The sequence below is a fragment of the Python bivittatus genome, unplaced genomic scaffold (assembly GCF_059951505.1).
Source record: "Python bivittatus isolate LINGU-HERP-01145 unplaced genomic scaffold, Pbiv_v1 ctg000090_np1212, whole genome shotgun sequence".
In the NCBI taxonomy this organism is placed as follows: domain Eukaryota; kingdom Metazoa; phylum Chordata; class Lepidosauria; order Squamata; family Pythonidae; genus Python; species Python bivittatus.
Window position 1 is genome coordinate 219,753 of NW_028277046.1, and position 23,609 is coordinate 243,361.

The 23,609-nt window shown below is 47.3% G+C and overlaps 2 protein-coding genes and 1 long non-coding RNA gene across 10 annotated transcripts in view; 1 reads left to right on the plus strand and 2 right to left on the minus strand.

The window, feature by feature from the left end:
* VPS13D (vacuolar protein sorting 13 homolog D) overlaps nucleotides 1–486 on the minus strand; it is a 114,697-nt gene extending 114,211 nt beyond the window's left edge. For 5 of the 7 annotated variants that reach the window (XM_088136670.1, XM_088136669.1, XM_088136668.1 and 2 more), the window contains exon 1: nucleotides 335–482. The gene's annotated coding sequence lies outside the window, so the exon portion shown is untranslated. Of the gene's footprint in view, nucleotides 1–334 lie in introns of all 7 variants that reach the window. The other 2 variants (XM_088136672.1, XM_088136673.1) reach the window with 2 other exon arrangements.
* On the plus strand, nucleotides 367–3,980 carry LOC148216388 (uncharacterized). Of its 2 annotated transcripts, XR_015795461.1 has the most exons (6): nucleotides 367–506; nucleotides 1,581–1,807; nucleotides 1,942–2,140; nucleotides 2,458–2,621; nucleotides 3,296–3,419; nucleotides 3,816–3,980. It is a non-coding gene; the product is annotated as an uncharacterized LOC148216388 (long non-coding RNA). The 2 variants fall into 2 exon arrangements; XR_015795460.1 differs by lacking the exons at nucleotides 3,296–3,419; nucleotides 3,816–3,980 and having other exon boundaries at nucleotides 2,458–2,669.
* The window catches only part of TNFRSF1B (TNF receptor superfamily member 1B), a 34,143-nt gene continuing 13,201 nt past the window's right edge, over nucleotides 2,668–23,609 (minus strand). Inside the window, exons 2-10 of the mRNA XM_088136675.1 lie at nucleotides 21,672–21,777; nucleotides 19,657–19,785; nucleotides 17,050–17,199; nucleotides 13,166–13,259; nucleotides 10,922–11,109; nucleotides 9,361–9,435; nucleotides 7,451–7,488; nucleotides 3,975–4,209; nucleotides 2,668–3,445 (exon numbers count right to left, since the gene is read on the minus strand). Of these exons, the coding sequence (XP_087992801.1) occupies nucleotides 3,168–3,445; nucleotides 3,975–4,209; nucleotides 7,451–7,488; nucleotides 9,361–9,435; nucleotides 10,922–11,109; nucleotides 13,166–13,259; nucleotides 17,050–17,199; nucleotides 19,657–19,785; nucleotides 21,672–21,777 (1,293 nt within the window). The 3' untranslated portion in view covers nucleotides 2,668–3,167. The remainder of the gene's footprint in view (nucleotides 3,446–3,974; nucleotides 4,210–7,450; nucleotides 7,489–9,360; nucleotides 9,436–10,921; nucleotides 11,110–13,165; nucleotides 13,260–17,049; nucleotides 17,200–19,656; nucleotides 19,786–21,671; nucleotides 21,778–23,609) is intronic.

Below are 23,609 nucleotides of genomic sequence, written 5' to 3' on the forward strand. Positions count from 1 at the left end.
TCGCAAAATGGAGGCAGCAGAAGCATCCCCCCCTCTTATTTTGGGGGGGAGGAAGTAAATGAGGCGGGAGGGGGAAATAGGGTAGGCGACCTCCTGGCCCACCTCGCAGGGCGGGTGTTTTAGGCAGGCGGGCGGGTGGGCGGGCGGCGCTCCTCTCCCGTTCCCCCTCCCCTTCCTTTCCCGAGATCCTTTGCGGGAGCTGAGGCGAAAGTCACCTCCTCCTTCGGACGAGGGCGGCGGGGGAGTGGGCGGCCCACCCCCAGCCCCCATCTACGGCCCCCGGGAAGGCCAGCGCCCGAGGCCCGGGGAGCGCCGCTCCGGCCCCGCACCGTACCTGCGACGCTGCTCGGGCGCGGCGGCGACGGCACCACAGCGGCGGCCTCGCCGGAACTCCCGGCCTGCGTCAGGTCGAGCCCAGGCGACGCAGCCCCGCCAGCGGAGCGCCGAGCCATGGATCGGCCCGAGCGGCCGCCCTGCTGCGGAGGCGGGGCGAGGGGAAGAGAACGGTGGGTGGGTTGCCGGGGCGACGCCCGGGCGGCGCGTGGGGGCGTGGCTCCCTCCCGGCGCAGGCGAGAGCCGGCGGCGTAAACCTGAGCTTCTTCCAGCAGGGGGCGGCGCCGAGCCAAACTTGGCCGATCTCGGAGCCGGCTTGGCCCTGGGATGGGGGACCACCAGGAGGTCGGGAAAAGCATCATGGGGGGAGGCTGCGGGAAACCACTCAGACAATTATATCAACCACAAGGGCGTTTATTAGCGTCGCCTCTATGTTGGTGCCTCCTCTGTTGCCAAGGGCAGGGCAGTGGAGGCTCTGTGGCCTTTCAGTTCCCTGGCTTGAATAAATGTGCACAAGTCATCATCAGAATTTTGTTAACCATGGTTTATTGAATAAACCAGGATTGGGTTCACAACAAGTGTAACTTTAGTCTGTGGCCATAGCAACAGGGGTGTACTTCAGGGTAGGCTAAGCCTGCTAGATACGAGTGAATCTCTCCCAAGATCTGGGAGTCCTGTTTAGACCAGACTTCCACCTCACAGGCTAAACTCTGGATTGACTGACCATGCTTTATTGAATAAGCTCCAACTGGTTGGGTTCATGTGCTACATCAGATCTTCAGACCCCCCCCCCCCCGCGATGCCTTGTGGCTTTTGCAATGTGTGCATCCAACCGTGGTCTATTGCAGCGGAAAACACCCCAAACCCGTTCTTAGTCACTGGTTGCATCTGCAGGTCTCACATGGTTAGTCTTGGATATCGTTTGAACCCTGGGACAAAATGTCATCAAAGCAAAATACTTTAGCCATGAGAGTAAACTAGAACCGTACAGTAGAGCAGTGTTTCTCAACCTCGGCAACTTTGAGATGTGTGGACTCCAACTCCCAGAATTCCCCCAGCCAGCCATGCATGGCTGGCTGGGGGAATTCTGGGAGTTGGAGTCCACACATCTCAAAGTTGCCGAGGTTGAGAAACACTGCAGTACCGTAGTCTACTTAAGGGTATGCTAACTTAGCTTGTTGTTAGCTTCCCATTTCATCTGCACCTGCAAAATGGGGTTACTTGAATTTTTTTTCCCCAATCTGTAGCTATGGAAAGACTGCCTAGAGCATCTGCAAAACCCTGTCAGATCTGCAGTCTCATTTGGACAGGGTGGAAGGTGGGCCGAGCGGAGCAATACTGACCTGGAGCCAGCAGCGCGATACACCTGCTAAACAGGCTAATGCAATTCTGGCTGCATTAGAAGAAGGGTGTCGTGTGAAGGAAGTCTTTATTCCCCACTACCCTGCAGAGGGAAGACCAGCCCGGAGTCCAGGTGGGTGTGCGCATTGGAAATGAGGTGCCCTCGTGCTATGGGAAATCATAACACAAGATGGAAACTTGGTCATGTCGTCTATAGCCAGTAGTTTTCTCATATACCAGAATCCAACACCGACATCTGGATTTTAGGAACTTGACAAGGCTGTTCGCCCAGCATCCCTTCCAACCCACGTGGGCGAATCCTGAAGGTTTAATTTGCTTCTAAAAGCACCGCCTGCCTGCTCAAATTGGGAATGCAACACAGCTATGCCAACTTCTGATAACCTGAGAACATTTATTCATCAGCCACTCAGGATAATTCAGAGACAAAGCTGGCATATTGCAGCAGGTAAGATACTGTGCGTTTGGTGGGGGGGGAAGCAAAATATGCAGTTTTCTTTCTGAAATCTTTGCGACCGGAAAACTGTCCCTTAAGGTGCTGGTTAGAAGCTGAAACAGGCCAACTGAAAGTGTCTCTGTCTCCCAAATCATCTTCTTTAAAGCACTAGGCATTCAGGAACAATACAAAATTAGGGAAGAAGAAAAAAAATATAGCTAAGACTGGTGGTGGCGGCACAGAGGGACATCTGGGGGTTATCTGGACTTCGGCACTGCAGCTCTGGCAGCCGTAAACTCGGATGACGTTTTGAAAAAAATGCATTTTAGGACTGGCTTTGAAGAATTGTAAACCATCCCTGGATTTGGAAAATTCTGCCTTGAATTCAACTCCTGTACACCCGTGATGCTTTGAGGCTTCAGATGATGGCTGAAAATCCACCCATTCATCAAAAGCGGACTCCTTCTGACAGTACGGATCTCCGTCCAGCACAGTAATGTAGCTCTCTGCTGACGAATACTTCCCAAGATTTTCTCCCCAAAATTACCTCTCCCTGGAGCTTCTCTCCTTCCAGGAAGGGCTCATCTGAGATTTGAATCCTCTTTGCATTTCCGAATTTCAGCTTCCTGATATTTGAGATGGTAAAAGCCCCCCTAAACTGGAACATCAACCTAAAATAAGCTTAACTATTTTATCTTTAAAATCTCTCCAAGAACCAAAGGGGAAGAACCCCCCCCCCAAATTCTGTCTCTGCCCATAACATGCCCACCCCACCCCACCCCCCAGTTTGCATCAGAGATCCCTAAATCCTCCCCAATCTATTCAGTGTCCACCCTGAACATCACACACTTTTGTCACCCCTGAAACAAGAAGCAGGATGGTGAGTAAAAATCATCATCCCTTAGAAGCATGTCTTGGTTTTGCTTCACAAGCTTTGTTTTTGCTTTAGTCTTTTAGGGAATTTCTTGAGTCGCTTCTGTAGCAGAGCAAAAGTCACTTTCTGGAAAACCGCCCGGGGCACCCCGGCAGTCCTCCCTTCTCATGAAGTCTTCATGCCTGCATCCTGGATGCTTAAGGGAAGGGACTTCCTCTCGCTGGAATCAAAGAAGTCCATACTGTCCTCAACTTCCACTGCAGTCTGTCTTCCTGATTCTCTTTTCATTGCAGTTTCTTCCTGCGACAGGGGAAGGTCCGCATGGTCACTGGGCTCACCAGTGCCCGAGCCGTTCAGGGCTGGGGACCGTGGATCATGGCCTGAATTGCAGATGCTGACGACACAGCTTACGTTCACGTGGGTTTTCCCATTTCCAGAAATCCCTGTTGAAAAAGAAAGTAAAACATTGGGACTGGAAGGGAGGGTGAGTTAGAATACACTTGAAAGTGTCCGTCTGTGTGTGCGGCTAAGTTCTAGACATGGATTGCCTGGTCTGGTTATGGTGGATGTGGCAAAACCAGCCACTGTGGTTCGTAAACCGTGGTTTGTAAGGCTGTGCAAAGGTGGTTGTACTTTGGCTTTTGATGAGGCGTTCATTTTTCTGGGTGTTTTTAATTTTTTTTTTTTTTTGCAAATCACTGAGAATTTTTTAAAAACCTGTCCCAGTTGCTTTATCTCTGCAAACCTCAGCTGTTTGGTCTTCTCTAGCGTTTTCTTCCTCTATATTTTACTCTGTTGGTCTCCCTTCCCCAGGTTATGCTGCTCCAGCTGTGCCAGCCTACAGCTCCATATGTGGCTAGCCGGATCCCCTTGCTGAAGATCCTGGGAGTTGCAATGGCTCAGCCCTGCCTGCTGTGACTCAGCACCTGAGAAATGGAGCTGCCCTCAGATCTGACCATGCCCGGAACTTACTTGAGTCCGTTCTGCTGTAGCACGGCCTGTCATTTAGCGGCAGAGATCTCTGTTGGACGCTGTCCGCTTCCACCTTGGAAGCGCATCCGTCGCAGGTTTCGCTGCTTTTCTCGGACCCGGGTGGGCTGTCCAGACTGCTGGAGATGGACCTCTGCAAGAGACTGTCCTTCTCCTGCCCCAGGGCCCTGGGATCCTGAGGCCACTTGCTAGGGAGCTTTTCAGGAGATGAGAATGGCTGGAAGAGAAGGAAGAAGCCAAACTTCAGAAGCGCATTTAAGAGATCTGCCAGGACCCCAGACCAAAATGCTCTGGGGGGATATACTTTGGCAGCCGTCCTCAACCAGAAGTGTTGGACTTCCACTCCGTTCTTTATACAGTGTTTCTCAACCTTGGTGACTTTAAGATGCGTGGACTTAAACTCCCAGAATTCTGGCTGGGGAATTCTGGGAGTTGAAGTCCACACATCCTCAAACCGCCAAGGTTGAGAAACACTGAGCTACATGACAGCCATTCATTGGCACAGGGTTAAGTATGATGGTGGTGCTGATGGTCCTCAATTGTACGTCTCTGCCCTGGGCCAACCAAGTGATGCTTTTGAGTGTCTAGAGCACTAGAGGCTGTGGGGGTCTGGATGGGGAAGAACAGGCCTTGACTCAACCACAGCGAGACCAAGTGGCTGTGGGTTTTGCCCCCGTCCCTGAAGATCCAGATCTGGAGAATGTTCATCCTTGGTTCTGGGTGGCTCTTGGACTCCCCCAGTTGGGGGTCCTCCTGGACGCACGACTCCTGTTTGAAGAGCCGATGGCAGCTGTGGCTAGCAGAGCCTTTGCTCATCTCATGTGCCAGTTGCACCCCTTTCTGGACCAGGAGGACCCACTCACAGTCACCCATGCTTTGGCCACATCCCATTTGGGTATCTACGGCTGAACACGGGGAGGCCTTTGAAGGCCATCCGGAAGGTGCAAGCTGTCCTGAAGGTAGCAGTGCACATAGTTATGGGCACACCTAGGTACCCCCGTGTCACACCACTACTCTGAACTGCACTGGCTCCCTGTCAGATTCTGGGTGCAATTCAAAGTGCTGGTTATCATCTACAAAGCCGTATATGGCAGAGGGGCACACTGTTTTCTGGACTGTCTGCTTCTCATCTGTCACAGGGCAGGCATGGTCCAGCTCCCTTCTCTGAGGAAGTGTCATCTACTGGGACTCTTCTCTCTGGCTCCAGCTGCCTTTGGGACTAGCTTCTACCAAGGTTCAGGTGGCCCTAACCCTTTTGACTTTTTGCAGGGCTGGGAAGAACTTGCTTTCCTCCCACACCCTGGACCAGGATGGTATCTGAGCTCATCCTTTTGGGAGATGGCGTGATTGTTATGCCCAGATTTGGCTTATGTGCTTGTTATATTTTGTTAATTGGGTTCTCTAGGTTGAGTTTTTAAGATGGATGGATGGATGGATGGATGGATGGATGGATGGATGGATGGATGGACACCACCCAGAGTCAACTATGAGTTGGGCAGCCTTATAACTATCCAAATAAATAAATAAATAAATATTAATATATTTGAAATAAGTCAATTACTATTGCTCTACCTATCCATCAAAAAGTCCTCCCACTCCTCAAGCAGCTAATAATCAGGGGAAAAAATAATTTAAAACAGAAGAAAGGACACCATCATAGTATACTCAATACATTATTTGCTTGAGTTCGGGGAAAAAGGATGTGAGGGGAAGAAAGCGAAGCGGGTGACGGCGTGGCAGGGTGATTAAAATGGAGAAATTCCCCAGGTGAAGTCTGTGTTAGGAATATAGGACGGGGTGGAAGAGAAAATCCATATTCATTGCCCTCGAGTCCTTGGGCAAGAGGCTGGACGAACTTCAGCCTCCATTCGGACCCTGCTGGGGATTCCCGTCTGTCTTTGCACTGGCCACAATGGGGCTGGTTTGCTCCCTTCCGGCTTAGACGGTTCTGCGATTCCAGCTACGATGATTTGCAAATCCTGTTTTTATAAGCCTCTGCTTTCTCTTGCTACCGAAAGATGAAGGGAATGTTGTCTGTGGTTTGTTGTTTTTAGTAAAAATGTAAGTGTAACTGCAATTCAATACTTTCTTTTTCTTGCTTGTGGGAACGACTGCTATTTTTTAAGGTCTAGATTTGCTGGCAGGCCAGGGGTGGGGGGCATATAGGCGCTTCTTCACTGCAGCTGTTGAAGCAGCAAATCTGCCAAATAATTCAGACTGCTGGATTCACCCGTCACACAAGGTCGTTATTGTTTTTCGCATCGTTGGGCACTGTTGGCAGGGTTCATACAACATTGACACCTGAGTGAACGTTGTTGTATTCAGTTTCAAATAAACCACAGTATGGCTTAACGTCATCATGGCCTGGTTCACTCAAGATGCTGAGACAACGGCCAGGTCTGAAAGACCGTGGCTACCCAAGCCCATTATATCTTGTCCAGTGAACTCAGCTCTTCAATAAACCAAGATTCAAGCAAATCATAGGCTTAGCATGATGGGTGAACTCCGTCTCCTAACCCTCACGTCTTCAGGGACCCCTGGGCACCCCAGCGTCTGCAGAGCATGGAAAGAGAAGCAGGCACCTCCTTTTCCCATGGAGATAAAATGTTTCCACATCTCCACCCCAGATGTGGGAATACAAAAAGAAGATCTCAGGCTGGGGAGCAAAGATCCCAATGCCAACAGGAAGTGGAATGAAAGAGCAATTTGTGTTTTATTGACCACAGCCCTGAGAGCTTGGTCTTGTGTAACTCCACGGAGTTAATATGTAGCCAAGATGCTTAGTGTTATCTGCCCGGGCAGGGGTGATTCCAGAACTCCACCATGTCACATCCCATCGCAAGTTGCAGAAACACCACTAGTTGTTTGCTAAGGTGAGCATTGTGTAGCATTTGACAATAACCTGATTATGTTGTAAGTTGCCACGAGCCTGGACAACTTGGTGACATCCACATTTGATGGAATAAAATAAATACGTCTCCAGCATGCTCTGAATTCCCCGGAAATTTGTTAAGTAGCCTGCCTTTAGCCAGGGACTGCCACACACCAGAATTGCTGGATTTGCACAACCCGCAAGGCTACAAACAAGCAAAGGGCAGTCGACTTTACTCAGGGGTGCCTGGAGGGTATGGTCAAAAGGTCAAGGTGGCAGTCACAACGGTGCAACTGAAGCTCTGCCTGATTTGTCTGTGTTGCGCATGAAAAATAGGCAAGCTTTGTTCGCGCTGGCGCAGGCGCCACCTTGACTTTTTGACCGTGCTCTGCAGATGCCCCTGGGTGACTATCTGCCTGTGGGCATGCTTGGGGGGGGGAAGCAGTGGGTTGCCCACTTTCCAGGTCAATGCAGGAGCCTACACAGCAGGGGAGAAGATGGATGCTCAGTTTAATTTGTGGTGTATCTGACTATGAAGGCAAAGGTTCAGATTCTGCTTTACGGATTCAAAGAGGTCAATGCTCACCTGTTTTTCCTTGTTGCACAGGGGAGCACAGTTTTGGCCTGCCAGAGAGAAAATTAAAACTTCAGATTCAGGTCTTCCGTTCAAGTAAGCATGGACTGAAAAAAATTGAAATCCCCAACTAGAGACCCCTCATTTCATCTACCCAACATCTCCCCCTCTTGCAAGAGGACTACTTCGTTATTTCCCATCAGCCTCACTATCACTGACTGAAGGGATGATGAGATTTGTATTCCCGCACGTTTAGAGGACAGTTGCTTAATGACTGTCATAAAAAAGGTGGTAAAATCAGCTGCAAATCGCTTAGTGACCTAAATTCCAGTCCCTGTCGTGGTTGGATAGCGAGGACTACCTGTACTTTTTTAATATGATGTTTCTGTTAGGAAAACAATCACTCTCACTTGAGTCAAATGCTAAACAGAGCCACTTTTCAAGCTTTTGAAAACTGATGTAATAAGGAGATGGTCCTTTCGTCATCACTAGAGCTATTCCAGGGGCTTCAGCTCCCACCACCCCTCCCTGTTGACTATGCTGGCTGGGTGGGGGGAGTTGGCCTATAGATTTCATGCCCCTGGAATCTGGGACCTCAATCTGGGAGGCTACAAGTAAGCATGACTCTTGGGAACCAGTGAAGACATTTGAAACTTGGAGCATGTGTCCCAGACTGTCAGCCTTCCCAGCTAGACCAGACAGGAAACACAACCAGATGAGCCAATTCTACTTTATTGTAAGGCTGCATTAGCAGAATCTTGCAAGTCTGAAAGTACAATCCTGCCCCGGTCTCCTTTACAGCCTGAGAAACTAGGGAGGGTCCCTTCTGAGTCTTTCTCTCTACCCATTATGCAGCTGTGGGCTCTGCCCTCTCTTATCTGACCGTTCCCTAGGCAGCATCTCTTCCCCCCGTCTCCCAAGGTCATTCCCACATACCATTACAGACTCTTCTATCCTAAAGCCCCGCAGGTTTTTAAAATTCCCAATAGCCAAAGCTGTTTCTGGTGATTTACAGTAAAACATACTGCAAAAACCCAATGGGCATAAAAACACACAGTAAAATCAGATAACATGCAAAATGAAAACACCATACAAGGCAGTAATTCAAAACCTAAAATAATACGAATCATCGCACAGTTAAAAGTTCATTACGAAGCCTGGGAAAACAGAAAGGTCTTCCCTGGGGCCTGAAATGATGCTAAGGTGGGCACCAATTGAGCTACGGCTGGGGAAGCCTGTCACAAAAACAGCCATTTCCATAATCTAATGCGGGAGGTTGCTCTCCATTGCCCCTTTTATGCCCAGAAGCTCTCTGCCCCCTTAACTTTCTCTGGGTAGGTGGCTGAACTTCCAAGTAAGACTCTGGATGGCCACCTCCCACTTTTGTCCTGCAAGCCTAAGGGGTCTTTGATCCTGGTCTTTGCAGCAGGTCTGATCTCTGTGGCATGTATTTGAAATTAAACAAATGACATTTATTCTTTAGAGAGTGAAAACCCAGCTCAGGTCCCTCTTCATCCTAGAGCAAGTTTGGAGAAGGACCTGTAGAAGGCAGTTGCTTCTCCAAGGGGGCTGATTTTACAGCTCAGTTGCCCAGTTTTGAAGAGAAATTGTAGTTTTGTGCCACAAAGTGGGACAAGGCGGTTAAAATGGTAATGGGGAGAGAAATGTACACAATTCTGCTTTCAGTTTGGTAGTTTGGTTCCACCATAGCTCCAAAAATGGTGGTGCTTTTATTTATCACTTATTTAGTGTGAGCAAAGAGAACCTTAACAGTTTTAGGTCCCTTTGAGCTAACTTTGCTCCAGGTTCGGAGCCCAAGGACCAGTTTTGCCATATCAATTTATTTCATTGGAAACTGTAATAATAATTGAATAATAAGCCAAGAGAATTCTTCCACTCTGCCTTTTTTAGGCCCAACTTACCACTTTTTTTAAAACCAATGAAGCAAATTATGACTCCGAGCAGTAACGGAATAGCAATCATGCCAGCAATCCGGCCTGGAAGGAAAACAGAATGATAAAAAGGCGCTATAATAGTACACAGTTACAATTCTATATATGCTTATCTAATACAAATATTGTTCAAGTACATACATATTCCTTTACTTTTGTTGTTGTGGTTATAGGCGCTTCTATGTTAAAGAATTTTTATGTGCTTTTTTCCTTTTTTTTGTAATTAATAAAAAATTAATTTAAAAAATGATCAGAAGGCACAGTTAGAATGACCAAGCGATGCTAAGAAATCGCAACTGTGGTCTCCTCCTCCTTGGCAGGAAACCATGAGGTGAAGATATCTGGAAACTTTGCACTCACAAAAAAGAAAGCGTTTGCAGCAGGGGAAATTAGGTTAAAAACAATGGAAATTCTGGGGGCAGGTTTGGGTCATTGCTGCAGTAGCGTGTCTAGGCTGTGAAAAATCCAGACAGCCACTAGATGGAAGCAGAGATCAGTTGTTCTTTGTTATCACCTCATGGGGTCCTGATTTCTGCAGCCCAACTATGGTATCTCTAGAATTGAGCTATATAATACATCCTCACCCACCCAAATGCTTTATTTTTATCATATTGTTATGATAATTTGTTTTGAGGAAGCGTTCCTGTGCTAGATATGGGCTGTCAGATGTAGTGACCACAATCCAGGGCTGGAGTCACCCATGGCTGGCAATGCATCCCAGGGTCTTCTCCAACATGACCATGTATAATGGGCTGTGAGAACCACCTTGGGGAACAGGAGGAAGAGCTGCAACCAAAGCAACAGTCAGATAAGAGAAATCTGAGTCTGGGGCAGAAATGTAATTTGAGGAAGCACCTCAGACATGACCTTCCCTAGTTCTCATAAAGATACAGGGAGGGGGGGGAGGCACAAGAATCTGTTATTGTAACCTTATAATAAAAGTCGTATTAGCCTGCATGACTTTGGTCTCCTAGTCTGGTCTACCTTGAAATGTTGACATCATTCTTGTAAGTCTTAATGCACCTTTCCCCTCCCTCCCTTTACATTCAAGACTATGGAGGGTCCAGTCTGAGACGCTTTCTCAAACTACATTTCTGCCCCAGACTCAGATTTCTCTTATCTGACTGTTGCCTTGGCTGTGACTCTTCCTCCTGTTCCTCAAGGTGATTCTCACAGCCCATTACACCTTGCAATGCCAGTGATTGAACCAGGGGCCTTCTACGTGTAAGAGCTATTGAGTCCCTATTGGTGCTATGAAACTGCCTTAGACCAACCCACCAATGCATCTCAGTGTTGAAGAACATGTAGCTGTTAAACTCCATCAGACAGGGATGATGGAAATTGGAGTTCAGTTCCTAGAGGATTATGGGCTTGAATCCTGAAGGCTGGCAGCAGGTATCTTTCTCAGCCCTCCCTGTAGATGTTGGAGACCTTCTGTACAACAAGCAGAAATTCTTTCTCTCAACTAAACCACTTTTCTCTAGACAGGATGAAGATGCCAAACTTCACAATTTCATTCAGTCTCGCTCACCAGTGTCTGCTAATAGATCCTTCTTGACGCTGAGGGTTGCGTTCCTGGTACCAACGTGCCATGGTGGCATTGGCCTCTTTGTAGTGGTTGTGAGGTGCAGAGAACTTGTTCTGAGGTCAATGTGCCCCCCTGAATTGCGACAAATGGTGTTGCTGGAGCTGTTTCCAGGGACAAGCACCGATTTACAGCTGTAGGGAAGAGCGACCGAAACAAGCGAGTGAGAAACGCCACCTAACTTCAGGTGCTTTCAGACAAGGTATCTGTTGTGCAAATGTGAACTTGCTGTGACACAACTTCCACCCTTTTTCTTACCTTCAGAAAATAAACATGATCTAATGTTTATTAAGACGCTCGAGGTGTTTTCAGTAAGGGGTCTACGTACTGCATCTAGAAGTCAATTTCCGGAGCTCTTTGGAGACACTGCCAATTTTTTTTTCTTTTTTTAGCGTTTCTATTCTTTAAACTCTCTCCTTTAAGGAGAAGCCAGCAGGGGAGTAGAGTCTTGTAGTGCGAGGAGATGGCTGAGAGCGGCGTGTGGATGTCCTGTTTATCACTGTACAGTCCTGTCTCCCGTAATCTGTAGCCACTCCGGTGTTCTGTGTTTCTACCAAATGCCAAGGAAGGGTTATCTGGGGGAGTTTCTACGAGTGGATTCTCACTTGGCTCAAGATGCTAACTGATGTTGTGTAAAGAACAGGAGGGGCCTGGCCGCCTCCCAGACGATACACATGTCCTGTTTCCCCCCAAATGTGCCTACAGTCCACGCATGTTTGCGTCAATTCTTCAGCTGCCCTGTTAACCCTTTCCCCAACCAATCTTCCTAACCAGAGCTCCGAGGACCTGGCTCCTTGCTCCGTCATTTCCATTCCTGACTGCTGAAGAACCCTAAAAGAAATCTGCCGTATAGGCTCGTTTCTAATGGGCAAGGATGACCAGCTGAGGGGCTACCAAGGGATGGAAAGTGGGTCATGCAAGGCGACCACATCTCCCCTCGCCCCGCCAAAATAATCTTTAAGCTTTTGCGCAAAGCGTTTGGTTTTTCTGCGGTTAGGAAAAGAGAAAGAGAATACAGGACATTGCTGTTGCTCTCCTACCAGGGGTGTCCTCAGGAAAGGTCAAAAAAGTTAAGATGGCGCCCACCACCATGCAACCAAAGCCCTTTCTTACCTACACAATTAGCCAACAGCAGTACCGTAAAACCCTGGATGCCCAAGGGGAACGCGGGAGCCAAATGCCCACTCAGTCATCGTCCTCTAAACCTGTACACCGCCCGTCTTCCAAGGACTCCGGACGCATATCGTAATGCAAGTGATGTGACTTATGCTCTTGAGACAGGGGTCAGGATGCAAATTTGCATCAGCTGCACAGTGAGGTTGTGACGTGTACGCCCTCACCACGGAGTGTCACAGACACCTGCGTGGCAAGGGGGCTCTGAACGCATAAGCTGCTTCTGCCTAAAGGTCCTGTAAGGCCAGCGAAAAGAAACCGCTTCTTAATTCTATCGACAGGAATTCAGGTTTTACTGGGTACGTTGCTATTTTAGCTCAAGGAATGCCAGGATAAACTGCTAAAGAAATACGTGGAATGGTCTGGCTTGGCTGAAGTTCCTGAATGGTTTTTATGGAAGTTTTGAACTCATTCACTAGAAACCTCTGATACAACAATTACAGCACCTCTATATTCCTTCCCCTCTTAGCACCCCACTGGATCATACTTGCTAGTAGTATTAAATACTTGCCGTTTGATAGGAATTTGGATGTAGTATGAGCTGGTATTTTACTCTGATCTTTGCTGATTGATATCAGTTGCATGGATCTGAAATCAATATTCCTCTTTCATTGAAAAAAGATGCTCTCAGGGCACATTTGTGCCACAATAAGATGCAAATGTCTTTTTTTTCCTCTTTTGCAATTCCCCAGCTGTTCCCTTACTGCTATATTTTTGAGGTACCTTATACGTACGTCCAAGACCCCTGATGAAATGGATGTTGAAATTTATGCAATCGTCATCCTACACAGGAGCCTTCACAAGTGACGATCAAAGAGTCAAGATGGCAGCCACGATGCACATTAAAAAGGGGCAGTCCTTTGATTGCCACCATCTTGACTTTTTTGACCACACCCTGTGGGCAGCCCTGATTTGGCAGGTCTACAGTGCACAACACTTACTGGGACTTTTCCTGCATAGGTTTAGCAGGATTCCCCTCCCCGAAGCTCATGGTAAACCACGTGACCCCAGACTTACGTCCTGTGGGGGGTGCAGACGGCCTCGGGAGACTCAAGATCAGAAAACGTGCCAGGTCTGCAAGGGGCACATTCCACGTCCGCTCTTCTCGTGCCTGCAAACAAATGAGCATTCTTAAAGGGTTGCGATTGGCCACAGTTAGAGAAATGCAGAGGGAGAGAAGAGGAAAATGCTCTAAAAGCTGGACAGATATTTGGAGCCAAGAAATGCCCATCTTTCGGGAATCAGAACAATATGGGAAATCAGGAACGTTCAAGGAAAACATGTTAAAAATGGCAGTGCAATCCCCTTCTCCCTCCAGTGTTTCTGGACTTCCTATCTCTACTCAGGTAACATATCAGGAGTAATTCTGACATGACTCCTGATGTCAGAATGGGCTGGCAGAAGTACAGCTGGAGAAAGATGTCCTTGTCCCAAACCAAGATCCTCAGCTTTCCAGCTCCAGCACCATTGATGTTTCCAGCTTGAATTCTCACTCCAGAGATCTGCCCTGCAACAGCAGATCACTTGTTTGGGCTATCAGCTGAGCACCAGTCCGATTCTGACCCACTGAGCACCATGATCCTCTGGCTTCATAATTGGAACTATTTCTCTCTGGAGTGATAATATTGTCTAAACTCCTCTTCTCTTCTCTACATTGATTCTAAGATTTTTAACACCTCCCACTGATTTCTGAGCCTTGGAACATCCAGCCCTGTTCAGGATATTTAACCTACTTTCGTCTATTTTTTAAAAAATTGAATACGTGCCATCAAGTCATTGTTGACTCTTAGCAACATACATTTTCTCCATGACATGGTCCTTCAGGTCTTCCAACAGTGCCCCCAATGCCACTGTAACTGAGTCCTTCCACATTGCAGCTGGTTGTCCTCTTCTCCTCCTTCCACCTTTCCAGCATCAGAGCCTTCTCCAGAGAGCTGGGTCTTCGCATCATGCATCTGAAGTATTTGAGCCCGGTCATTTGTGCTTAAAGTAAAATCTCTGGACTGATTTGTTTAAAGATCCATCGGTTTGTTTTCTTGGCTGTCGGTGATCTTCTCAAGAGTCTCCTCCAACACCAAAGTTCAAAAGCGTCAATACTCTTCCTGTCCTGCTTCTTCAAAGTTCAACTTTCACTTCCATAGCGGGTCATAGGGAAGACCATGGCTTGCCCGATTCTGATTTTCTGGACTCTCCCTTGGGGCCATACAATTGGGCAGATAAAAGATTGACTGATCCTCAACTCATGCTCAAAGTGTAAAATTTCTTTAGACCAATCTGTAAAGACTAAATACGATTTGTGTGTGTCTATTCTGTTTTTACTGTGTATTTTGTAAGCTGCTCAGAGTCATAACAGAATGGGGCTGAGCATACATTTCATAAATATATACTAATGTGGATGTTTTTATGATATCTCTGGAATCAATATGTGTTCTCTTGATACCGCTTCTTGGAAAATAGAAGCAGAAGGACATTATTCCACCTGTCTTGAGCAGATGGCTCTTGAGGCTGAGACCCTAATCCAACTGCCTAGATTGCTTCTTGTCAAATCCTGTGGGTGATTCGACCAGCTTTCCAGGAGCTGAGCTGAACTCCTACATGTTCAGCTCTGGTACCTCTTTAGAAATCCAAAATCCTCTGCCTGGAGCTAAAGCAGTTGGGCTGGCTGATGTCCCACAGTCCCAGTGTTACTGCTCACTGCCCTTTCCTGTCCTTTTGTAAACTTCCTTTTCCCACGAATAAGCCCTGTGCATTCAGATCCCTGCCATGTGGGGATCAGAGAGTCCACTCCAGACTTTGCTCTAGTTTCTTGACCCCACCAGCTATTTTCTGTATGTCTTTGTAACAACAGCCATCAGAAAGAAGAAGAAAGGGGGCCTTGAGGCCACATAGCCCAACGCCAGCTCCCTGCAGCAATCCATGCCAGAGAGGCAGGGCTGTCCAGCCTCTTGGCCACATCCAAGGAGGGAGGCCAGCCACCTGTTCGGGCTACTTGTTCCATGGCTGAACTGACTGCTCCATTGATATCTGCCTTCACGTATCTTAAGGCCGTTATGATATATGGGTATATGTGTATCTACTTATCTTTCTTAAAGAGGTACAGAAGAATAAATAATACATGTCATATGGTGAAGACACCCCCCCCCAACATCTAGCTGTACAACAATGGAAAGGAGGTGAATCAAACCCCCTTTGAGTCAAGCTTGTAATGGTATGTGGGAAAGACCTTGGGAGACGGAGCCAAGTGATGTTGCTGGGGGAAATGTCAGATAAGAGGGAGCACAGCCCACAATAGGATAATGGGATGGGCAACAGGCTCAGAAGGGACCCTCCCTAGTTTCTCAGGCTGTAAAGGAGACAGTGGGAGGATTGTCCTTTCAGACTTGCAAGATTCTGTTAATGTAGCTTTACAATAAAGTAGAATTAGTTCATCTGGTTGTATTTCCTGTCTGGTCTACCTGGGAAGGCTGACATCAATCTTGCAAGTCTCTTTACAGCCCGAGAAACTAGGGAGGGTCCCTTCTTAGCCTATTGCCCAGCCCACTATCCAACTGCAGGCTATGCAGTCTCTTATCTGACTGTACCCTAGTCAGCTGCTCTTTGCCCCGTCTCTCAAGGTAATTCCCACATACCATTACAGGCCTGACTCCTGGTGGCTTCAAGATACCTCCACACCATTTTCTTGATGTGATACGGGTTTAACATTGCCTCTTCCAGAACAGTTTTCAATTTCCCAGTCTAGCCTACAGCCCTGCCACTTCTATCTGAGTGTGAATCAGCCTTACCTCCCTTAGTTTCTGCGTGCAAAGTCCACAATGCAGCTCAGCCCAACAGGCATCTGTTTGGTAGCACTTTGATCCTGGGGTGAGGTGGCCAGCAGAGAGTCTAGGCTGGCTCCCCAGAGACCAGGGCACAACTGGGATGCTACAACTGAGAAGGATCTCATTCTAAGAAGCAGCCCCCTGCAAATTTGAAACCCACTGGAGGTTTTCAAGAAAAGATTGGACAACCATTTTTGCAAGATGATGGCATGAAGACTCCTGCATCGGGCAGGGGCTTGGACTAGAAGACCTCGAAGGTCCCTTCCAACCCTAGGATTCTATGAGTCTATAAATTTGTCTTGGATGGTCTGTTTGACCTCTTCTTATGTTTGGGCTCTCTGGTGAGAAATGGAAGCTCTTGATCCACAAGGAGTTTTGGTGTTTTCCCCCCAAACCCTCACTGGGGGTGACTCTCATTTCTCTGTTCACCACGCTCTCATCTAATGGACATCTGAGATACATCAGGGATGGAAAGATAATCTGGTTAAATCTCTCTCGGGACCCTCATCCCTTCAATAAATTGTCAGGGTTTATGGTATCAGTGGGATTCAGACCAGAAGCAAAGTGTGTGTAGGTGTGTGGGGGTGGGGGTGTGTGCAGAGAGATTAAGACAGAAAAAAGGCTAATACTGAATTATGAAGAATACGCTAAAGTTTTGAGCGCTGCTGACGCTGATTTCTTTTAGCAGCTGATGGGGGTTTAGACTTGTTTTTCAAAGAAAGGATTTAACCATTATTTTTGGGGGGGGGGGGAACAGTGATAAAAGAGTGCTATCCAAATAAATAGAATGATTGTATGCTTCTCTTCCTTACTAATCTTCTGCTAAGCAGAAAACATGCATGTAGAATATGCAGATGAAGGTTTTGCAACTGATGGATCCTTCTGCAATGCCAAAAAAACGTGGTCTTTTCAGACAGGCGTCGGTTGACTGCAGGATCCAGAGGTGTTACTGGTTTAGCACCTATCACCCAGGGTTGTCAAACAGACTTGGATCTATCTTCCACCCAACCCTGTTTTACAACGTAGCAAGAAAGTTCCCTTTCCTTTGTTGCCGACATGCACAAACAGTGGCTCCAAACTCACCCGCTCGGACAACTCCGTAGCCCTTCGGGCACTTCTGGTACGGCTGGCAGTTGTAGCATTTCTCAGACACGAAGGAGCTACAGAAGTGCTCAGGCGGACACCAGCAGGCTCGGTTTTGTGTCCTGGTGCATTTCTTTTCCTCCACAAATCCTAGTTTCAGAAAAAGGGATGGGCTGTTAGGGGGCAAGAGGCTGGCCAGAAAGGGGGCACCTGAAGGGGGAAGCTGGGGTGGGCTTTTGTGAGCTCCCTAACGCCTTCAGGAACTCTGGAATATGGGTCCTGAAAAATGCCCAACTCTCCTCTTCTGTCCCCACACAGCCCCACTGAAAGATGCAAAGACAAACAGGGAATGCAAGACAAGTGAACGTGCCTGTGATATTACCCCCCGGCTTTTAGTTGCATGCATCATCTCCAACTCCGAAATTATTTCCTTCATAGCGTAGAATAGTGGCGGGATCACCTGGTGTCCTACTTTCCTTTCCTATTCTCTATTCATAAAAGGGTCAAAGATAGAATAAGCTTTGAGACGGCCCATGCTAATTCCTCTTAGCATTGTTTCCAAGTTCTGTGCCTTTTGAGATACATATTTACATGTATATATTGTCTTCAAGTCAGTCCTGACTCCTGGTGACTCCTGGACTAGTCCCTGCAGTGGTCTTGGCAAGGTTTTTCCGGAGCCGCTTGCCAGTGTCGCCAGAACCTGTCTGGCTTCGGGTCTCAGGCGGGACGAGACCTCCCTTGGCGTCTAGCCTGCTGCCTTGACCACTACCCCAAACTGGCTCTTGTGTGGACCTGAGATATACAGCCTAAAATTAATTTCTCAGGGATGAGAAAAGGGAAGGAGATAAAAACAGAGAGACTCTTTCTGCAAAGTCACATCCTCGTGGTGATCAGTACACACACTTACAAAAGCAGCAGAAGAATTTAAAGCAAAACCAAAAATGCCCAGGAAAACAATGGCAGAGGGTGGTCCTCAAGCAGTCAACCCCCCAAAACCATCGGTCTGGGCGCTGCGGACAAACACGTCCTCCAGACTCTGTTACTGTTCATGATCAAGTCCTCAGATTTGTCCCCAAACCAGGGAGAGACAGAAACATGCATAAAAATTTACACACAGATGCACAGATAGAATATGTTTTTATTTGTTCGTGTCTCTGTCTCTGTCTCTGTCTCTGTCTCTCTGCTTTTGCTTATTTTCAGTCTCATTTTGGCCAGTTAACTGCTTTTGATGTTTGCTGATGTTTAAGAAATAAACCTAAAACTCTATTTTTGCTAGCTGAATGGAGCAGTGTGTCTGTGTGCACGCATGCTTGCTCGGATGCTAGCTGGGGAATTCTGGGAGTTGAAGTCCACACATCTTAAAGCTGCTAAGGTTGAGAAACCTTGGGTTAGGTTAGAGGGATTGACTGGGAGTGTGCTGGGGACAAACTAAACTAGAAATTACCCACAGCAGTTAAATTAGCCTGTCTCTGCAGTGGATTACTCCTCCCCTTACTTGGGTATCTGCAGGAGGATGTCAAAAAAGTCAAGATGGTGGGCATGGCTGCCATCTTAATTTTTTGACACTCACCTGCAGATGCCCCTGTCCAGTCATCCCAGTCGGCATGATTAATGGCCATCCAGTAGCCACAAATAAACAACGGGCCTCCTTGACAATCAGGAAACATTAAGAGAGATTTAACGCTTGGGTTTATTCTATTTACTGCTTTTTTTTTTAAAATAAAAACTCACTCTTGGCAACTTTTGATATCCTTAAACTGATTTTATCCTACTTTCTGTGCTGTTTAGAAGGGTTGAAAATGATTTTTAAACGTTTACTCGTGCCCAGGAAACTTCATCTACAATCCAGAAGTGCAATCAATTAAAATCGACGATCTGCTCCTCACTGGCTCCTTCACCTCCTTGGACCACTTGATGCCTAAGCCAAACCATGATCCCTAAATTCAGGAGGGGGGTCTTCTTCCTGGCTTACTCCGGTGCCCGTCCCACGACAGTCTTAGAAAGGGACGGGGTGGGGGGGTTGCCACGCGGCGACGAGGCAACTGAAATCGTTAAAAACCGTTTTGCTATATTACTCATTTTATGCTGGTGCACGTTCAGAGTCAACACCCCTACATTTAAATAAATTTCCAGTTTTATTTAGAATGTTTTACTCTCAGATACCCTTATGACTCTAAGCGTAGCTAAACTGTATTATGTCATATACAAAATGTACCTGCCAATATACATATGACCTGTTTTACATTACTGAGTTTGATTATGCACTGGTCATTCACTGCATAAAGATCCTCCTCCTCCTTCTATTTAATTATGTTTAAGTGTTGCTAGCTTCCTTCTCCTCCTCCTCCTCCTCTTCTTCCCTGCTCCTCCTCCTTTTCCCCTTTCCTCTTCCTCTCCTTCTTTTCCTTCTTCCTCTTCCTCCTCCTCCTTCTTCTCTGCTCCTCCTCCTCCTCTTCTTCCTCTTTCCTGCTCCTGCTCCTCTTCCTCTTCTTCCTCCTCTCTTCTCCTCTCCTTCTATTTTGTTGATGTTGAACTGTTGCCAGCTGCCCCAAGGGAGGCCAGAGCACTAGAAAGGGAAACAGCAAATTCCAGCTGCCCCCTGCTTACCTGCTTTGCAATGTGGTGAACAGCTGAAGCACAGCCTGGCCCGACTCCAGGCCTTGGTGTATAACCCTTCCTTGCATTCGATGCATTGCGTGTTGGCGCTGCTGTTGCAACTCTGAAGGACGCGAAAACCTGCAGTGGAAAAGGGGGAAACTGGGCATCAAAGAGTGCCTAGAAATAGAATCAGATTCAGCGGAATCTGCTTTGGGAGATTCGGGGTCTCCTCCCTTCCAGGTTCGGGCAGTCCTCCTCCTCATCAACGTCATCATCATCACCACCACCAATATCTTATTCTTTTTTTTTTAAATCCACTGGAAGCGGGATTCTCTTTATTTGGCAGCGCCCAGTCCCTTGTCCAAAATTTTAATTGCCTTGTTTACTTAGAAACCACCTCTGCTTAGTAAGAATAACGGCGTTTTTGACCAGTCATTGGCAAGGCATTTTGTAGTGGATGATTAATTAGTCAGTTCCCATTCCACAGTTTTTAGGCACTCAGCATTTAACTCTCAGCAGAAAGTACCGTGGGCGTTGAACAATACAACGCTGTGAAGGAGCGAGACGTATCCACTATCGAACAGGAAGCAAACCGAGTCAGACGTTGCGAAGAGATAGCTTCGAGCTAGAGACATTTTTGTCTTAAAAGTTTGGGTTTTGCCAGGTCAGTTAAAAGGATCAGATGATGGAAAAGACAGATCAGCCTTAAAGGGGTGGGAAATTTTGTGAGGCTATTTCTACGTAGCTCTGCTGAGATCATCTACTAAGTTTAGGGGAAGTTTAGACATTAAGCAGACCAGGATGATTTTGTTTTTCAGCCTCTGAAAATTGAGTTCTTTGCTGTCACGTTCCCCTCTCTCCCTTCTCTTCATGTTTCGTTTACAAGAAGCTTCAGTGAAAGACTTGTGGAATGCCTTCCACTTGTTAAATTGCTTTTGCATCTTTCACATTTCTCTTTTTGCATGTGGGGAGAATGTCAAAGATGTCAGTCCCCACAGCATGCAAGTCTGCTGGGGCAGGCTGTTCTGAAAACCGTGGGCCATGAGACTGGAATTTGTTGGAGAATTTCCAGAAGCGCCAGACCCTGGATTGGATCGCTTCAGGGGAAAAAACGAGCGTTCCTGATTTTTTATGTTCTTCCTGCATTTGGTTTGAGCACTCCATGGTGCTCTGGTCTGCAGGCAGAAAATTCTAGGTTTACTCGCCAGCATCTCCGGGAAGAGCTGAGAGCGACTGCTGCCTGAATCTATGGCGCCCATCAGCCACCGCTGAGGACAACATTGTTCCAATTCAGGAAGGCGAGCTTGTGCCCTTTTCTCCATTCAGTAGCCACCCCCCCAAGAGCTTGATTTGATTTATTGCCAGTGTCAATGCCATTAAAATAATTGCATGCAGATCCTGCTATCTTCCCCTAAGTACAGTGGTACCTCGGGATACGAACGCCTCTACTAACGAACTTTTCGGGTTACGACCAGCTCTGGCCGCAAAAATTTACCTCGATGTGCGAACTCTGCCTCGGGGTACGGCCATTTTTCCGCCCCTGACACGTGGTCCGCGGACGCCAGAACGGATTAATGGTAATTACATTGAACCTTATGGGAAAATTTGCTTCGGGGTGTGACCAAATTCGGAGGGCGGAACGGATTAACCGGATTTACATTGAACCCTATGGGGAAATTTGCGTCGGGTTACGACCAACTCGGGATACGCCCAGAGTCACGGAACGGATTAAGTTCGTATCCCGAGGTACCACTGTATTTAATATGGCCCACCTTCTGGCACACGTATGCACAAAAATGCTATTGGGTAGCAACTTTTGGAAGGGCCAAGGGGACCCATCCAAGATTTCCAGGGGCCAGGCTGGGCATGCCCGGGAGCTGTCCTACTGAACACTTATCCTGGTTCTGCCTCTCCCGTGTGCCTTTAAACCAAAAAGGCAGGAAACGTAACGGCTTCCTGAAAGGCGCTGCACAACACAACACAATGGCTCAACACAGCGACACGCCCGGCGCTCAGCACCCTACCTGGAGGACATAAGCTACAACACTTGTGGATGTTTTCTTCGTAGTACTCTCCGCCCGGGTTGAGGCAATGAGGCGCCTGAGACGGGCTGTAAGGCAGCACGTACGCCTGCAGAAGTCAGAAGAGAAATCGGTTAGCAAGCAGATGGCTTTTCCCACTGCCCCCGCTCCCTCCCCGGCTGCGAAGAAGCAAGAGGAAATTTCTCCACTGGCTTTTCCGTAGCTCACGTTTCCTCCAAACAAGGGTTTGACCGCCTTAAAAACTTTCCATTTTCCCTCCTTCTTTTCTTCTCTCAAGGACTGGTTTCTGATTCAGGTCTTTTTCTCCCAAGGAAAGATTTGTGTATACTTCTGGAAACTTATCACAAACTTCTGATATCCCCTCCCTTGCTCCTTGATGCATCTCTCCTGGCTCCCATCTTGGAGCGGTCAGGAGCACACTGCAGCCTCCCGATCTCCTGGAAGCAGCTGTCTGGTCACAGGGCGGCATCACCAGGAAAGGTGAGGTGCCGGGGGCCACATGAGGCCTCTGGCTTGCCCACCCATATGTTAGGAGTGTTGCTTTGCATTGCAAAGCTCCAAGGCTCAAGCCCCAGGATGTCCAAGCAGGTAAAGGCCTTAAGATGCTGGAGAACTGAAAGGTGAGGAGCAAACCTGGGTGGTTCTCAGACCAGACAGCACCTTCAGGTAAATACGGAGCTGGCGTCTTCCAGTCTCGTGGCTAGGAAGAGAACAGCTCAATTTCCACGGACATGAACAACAGGGGGAAACTGCCTAGAATTTAAACTCTAAATGTAGCTCGATTTCTCTGTTTTGCAGTACGCAGATCTTCTGCATGCGTACGGTTTCTATTTCTGTCAGCAAGAAAGCAGCTGACCAGCTAAGCCAGGCTGGGTCTGTGCGCTTCTGCTGTAAGAAAGATCCTGAGGACAGGCAAAATGTCTGAAGCATTTAAATTCATTGCAACCTCAGGGGTGAAGTTTGCCAGGAATAACGGTAGGCAATTTTTATTTTATTGTATTTTTTTTGCAACCAAGGACTGACTGCACCTTTATTTCTGCATTTTTTAAAAAAGGACTTCAAAAGCTGCAGAGGGTGAACTGGGAATTCACTGTAAGTATTGCAGGAAAAGAGATGAGTTCGTTTAGGGTAGCCAAAAACCAGGAGGAGTTTGGTAGCATTTTTTCTGACAAACACATTTTATTCAGAGCTATCAAGAGCTGCAGTTACTGCCTCTTGAATAAAATGCGTTGGTTGGAAACAGTGCTACCAGATTCCTTCTGCTTCATCGCTGCAAGTGTCACCAAAACGTACATTTGCCCCATTTTAGCAAGGAAATTAAGGGGAAAATTGTGCCCCTGAATTTCAGGATTACAACCTAGCAATGTTCCAGTGTGCAAAACATGGATGCTGAGGAGCTATGGACTGCACATCCTTCCAGGAGAACATCATCGTCAACCTTATTATTAAACCAATTTATATAGCTGCCCATCTCACCACAGGCGACTCTGGGTGGCGTACAAGAAAGCTAAAAACAATCAATCAATACATTAAAATATAAAGAACAAAATAAAACAGAGAATAAAAAGATGTTAAATATTTATTTCTTATTATTCAACATCGACCAATCACAGCAGACTTGTTCTAAAAATTGGGGGTTGGGGAAGAAAAACTGGATAAATTGGACTATTGTTCTACAAAATGGGCTAGATTTATATTGACAGAGGCACCTTGCCTTTTGGAAGAACCCCTAAGTGGTGCCAAACCCCGTTAAGGTAAATCCCACAGTTCCAAATTCTATCTTAGACTACCCAAATATGCCCACATGCCCTCCAGCAAAGACAAAGGGGTTGGAAGGAGATTGTGCATGGAAGTTTCCTAAATTAAAAGATGTTGTTTGGAAAACTGCATCTTACCAACCACGAATGCATTAAGTGGGTT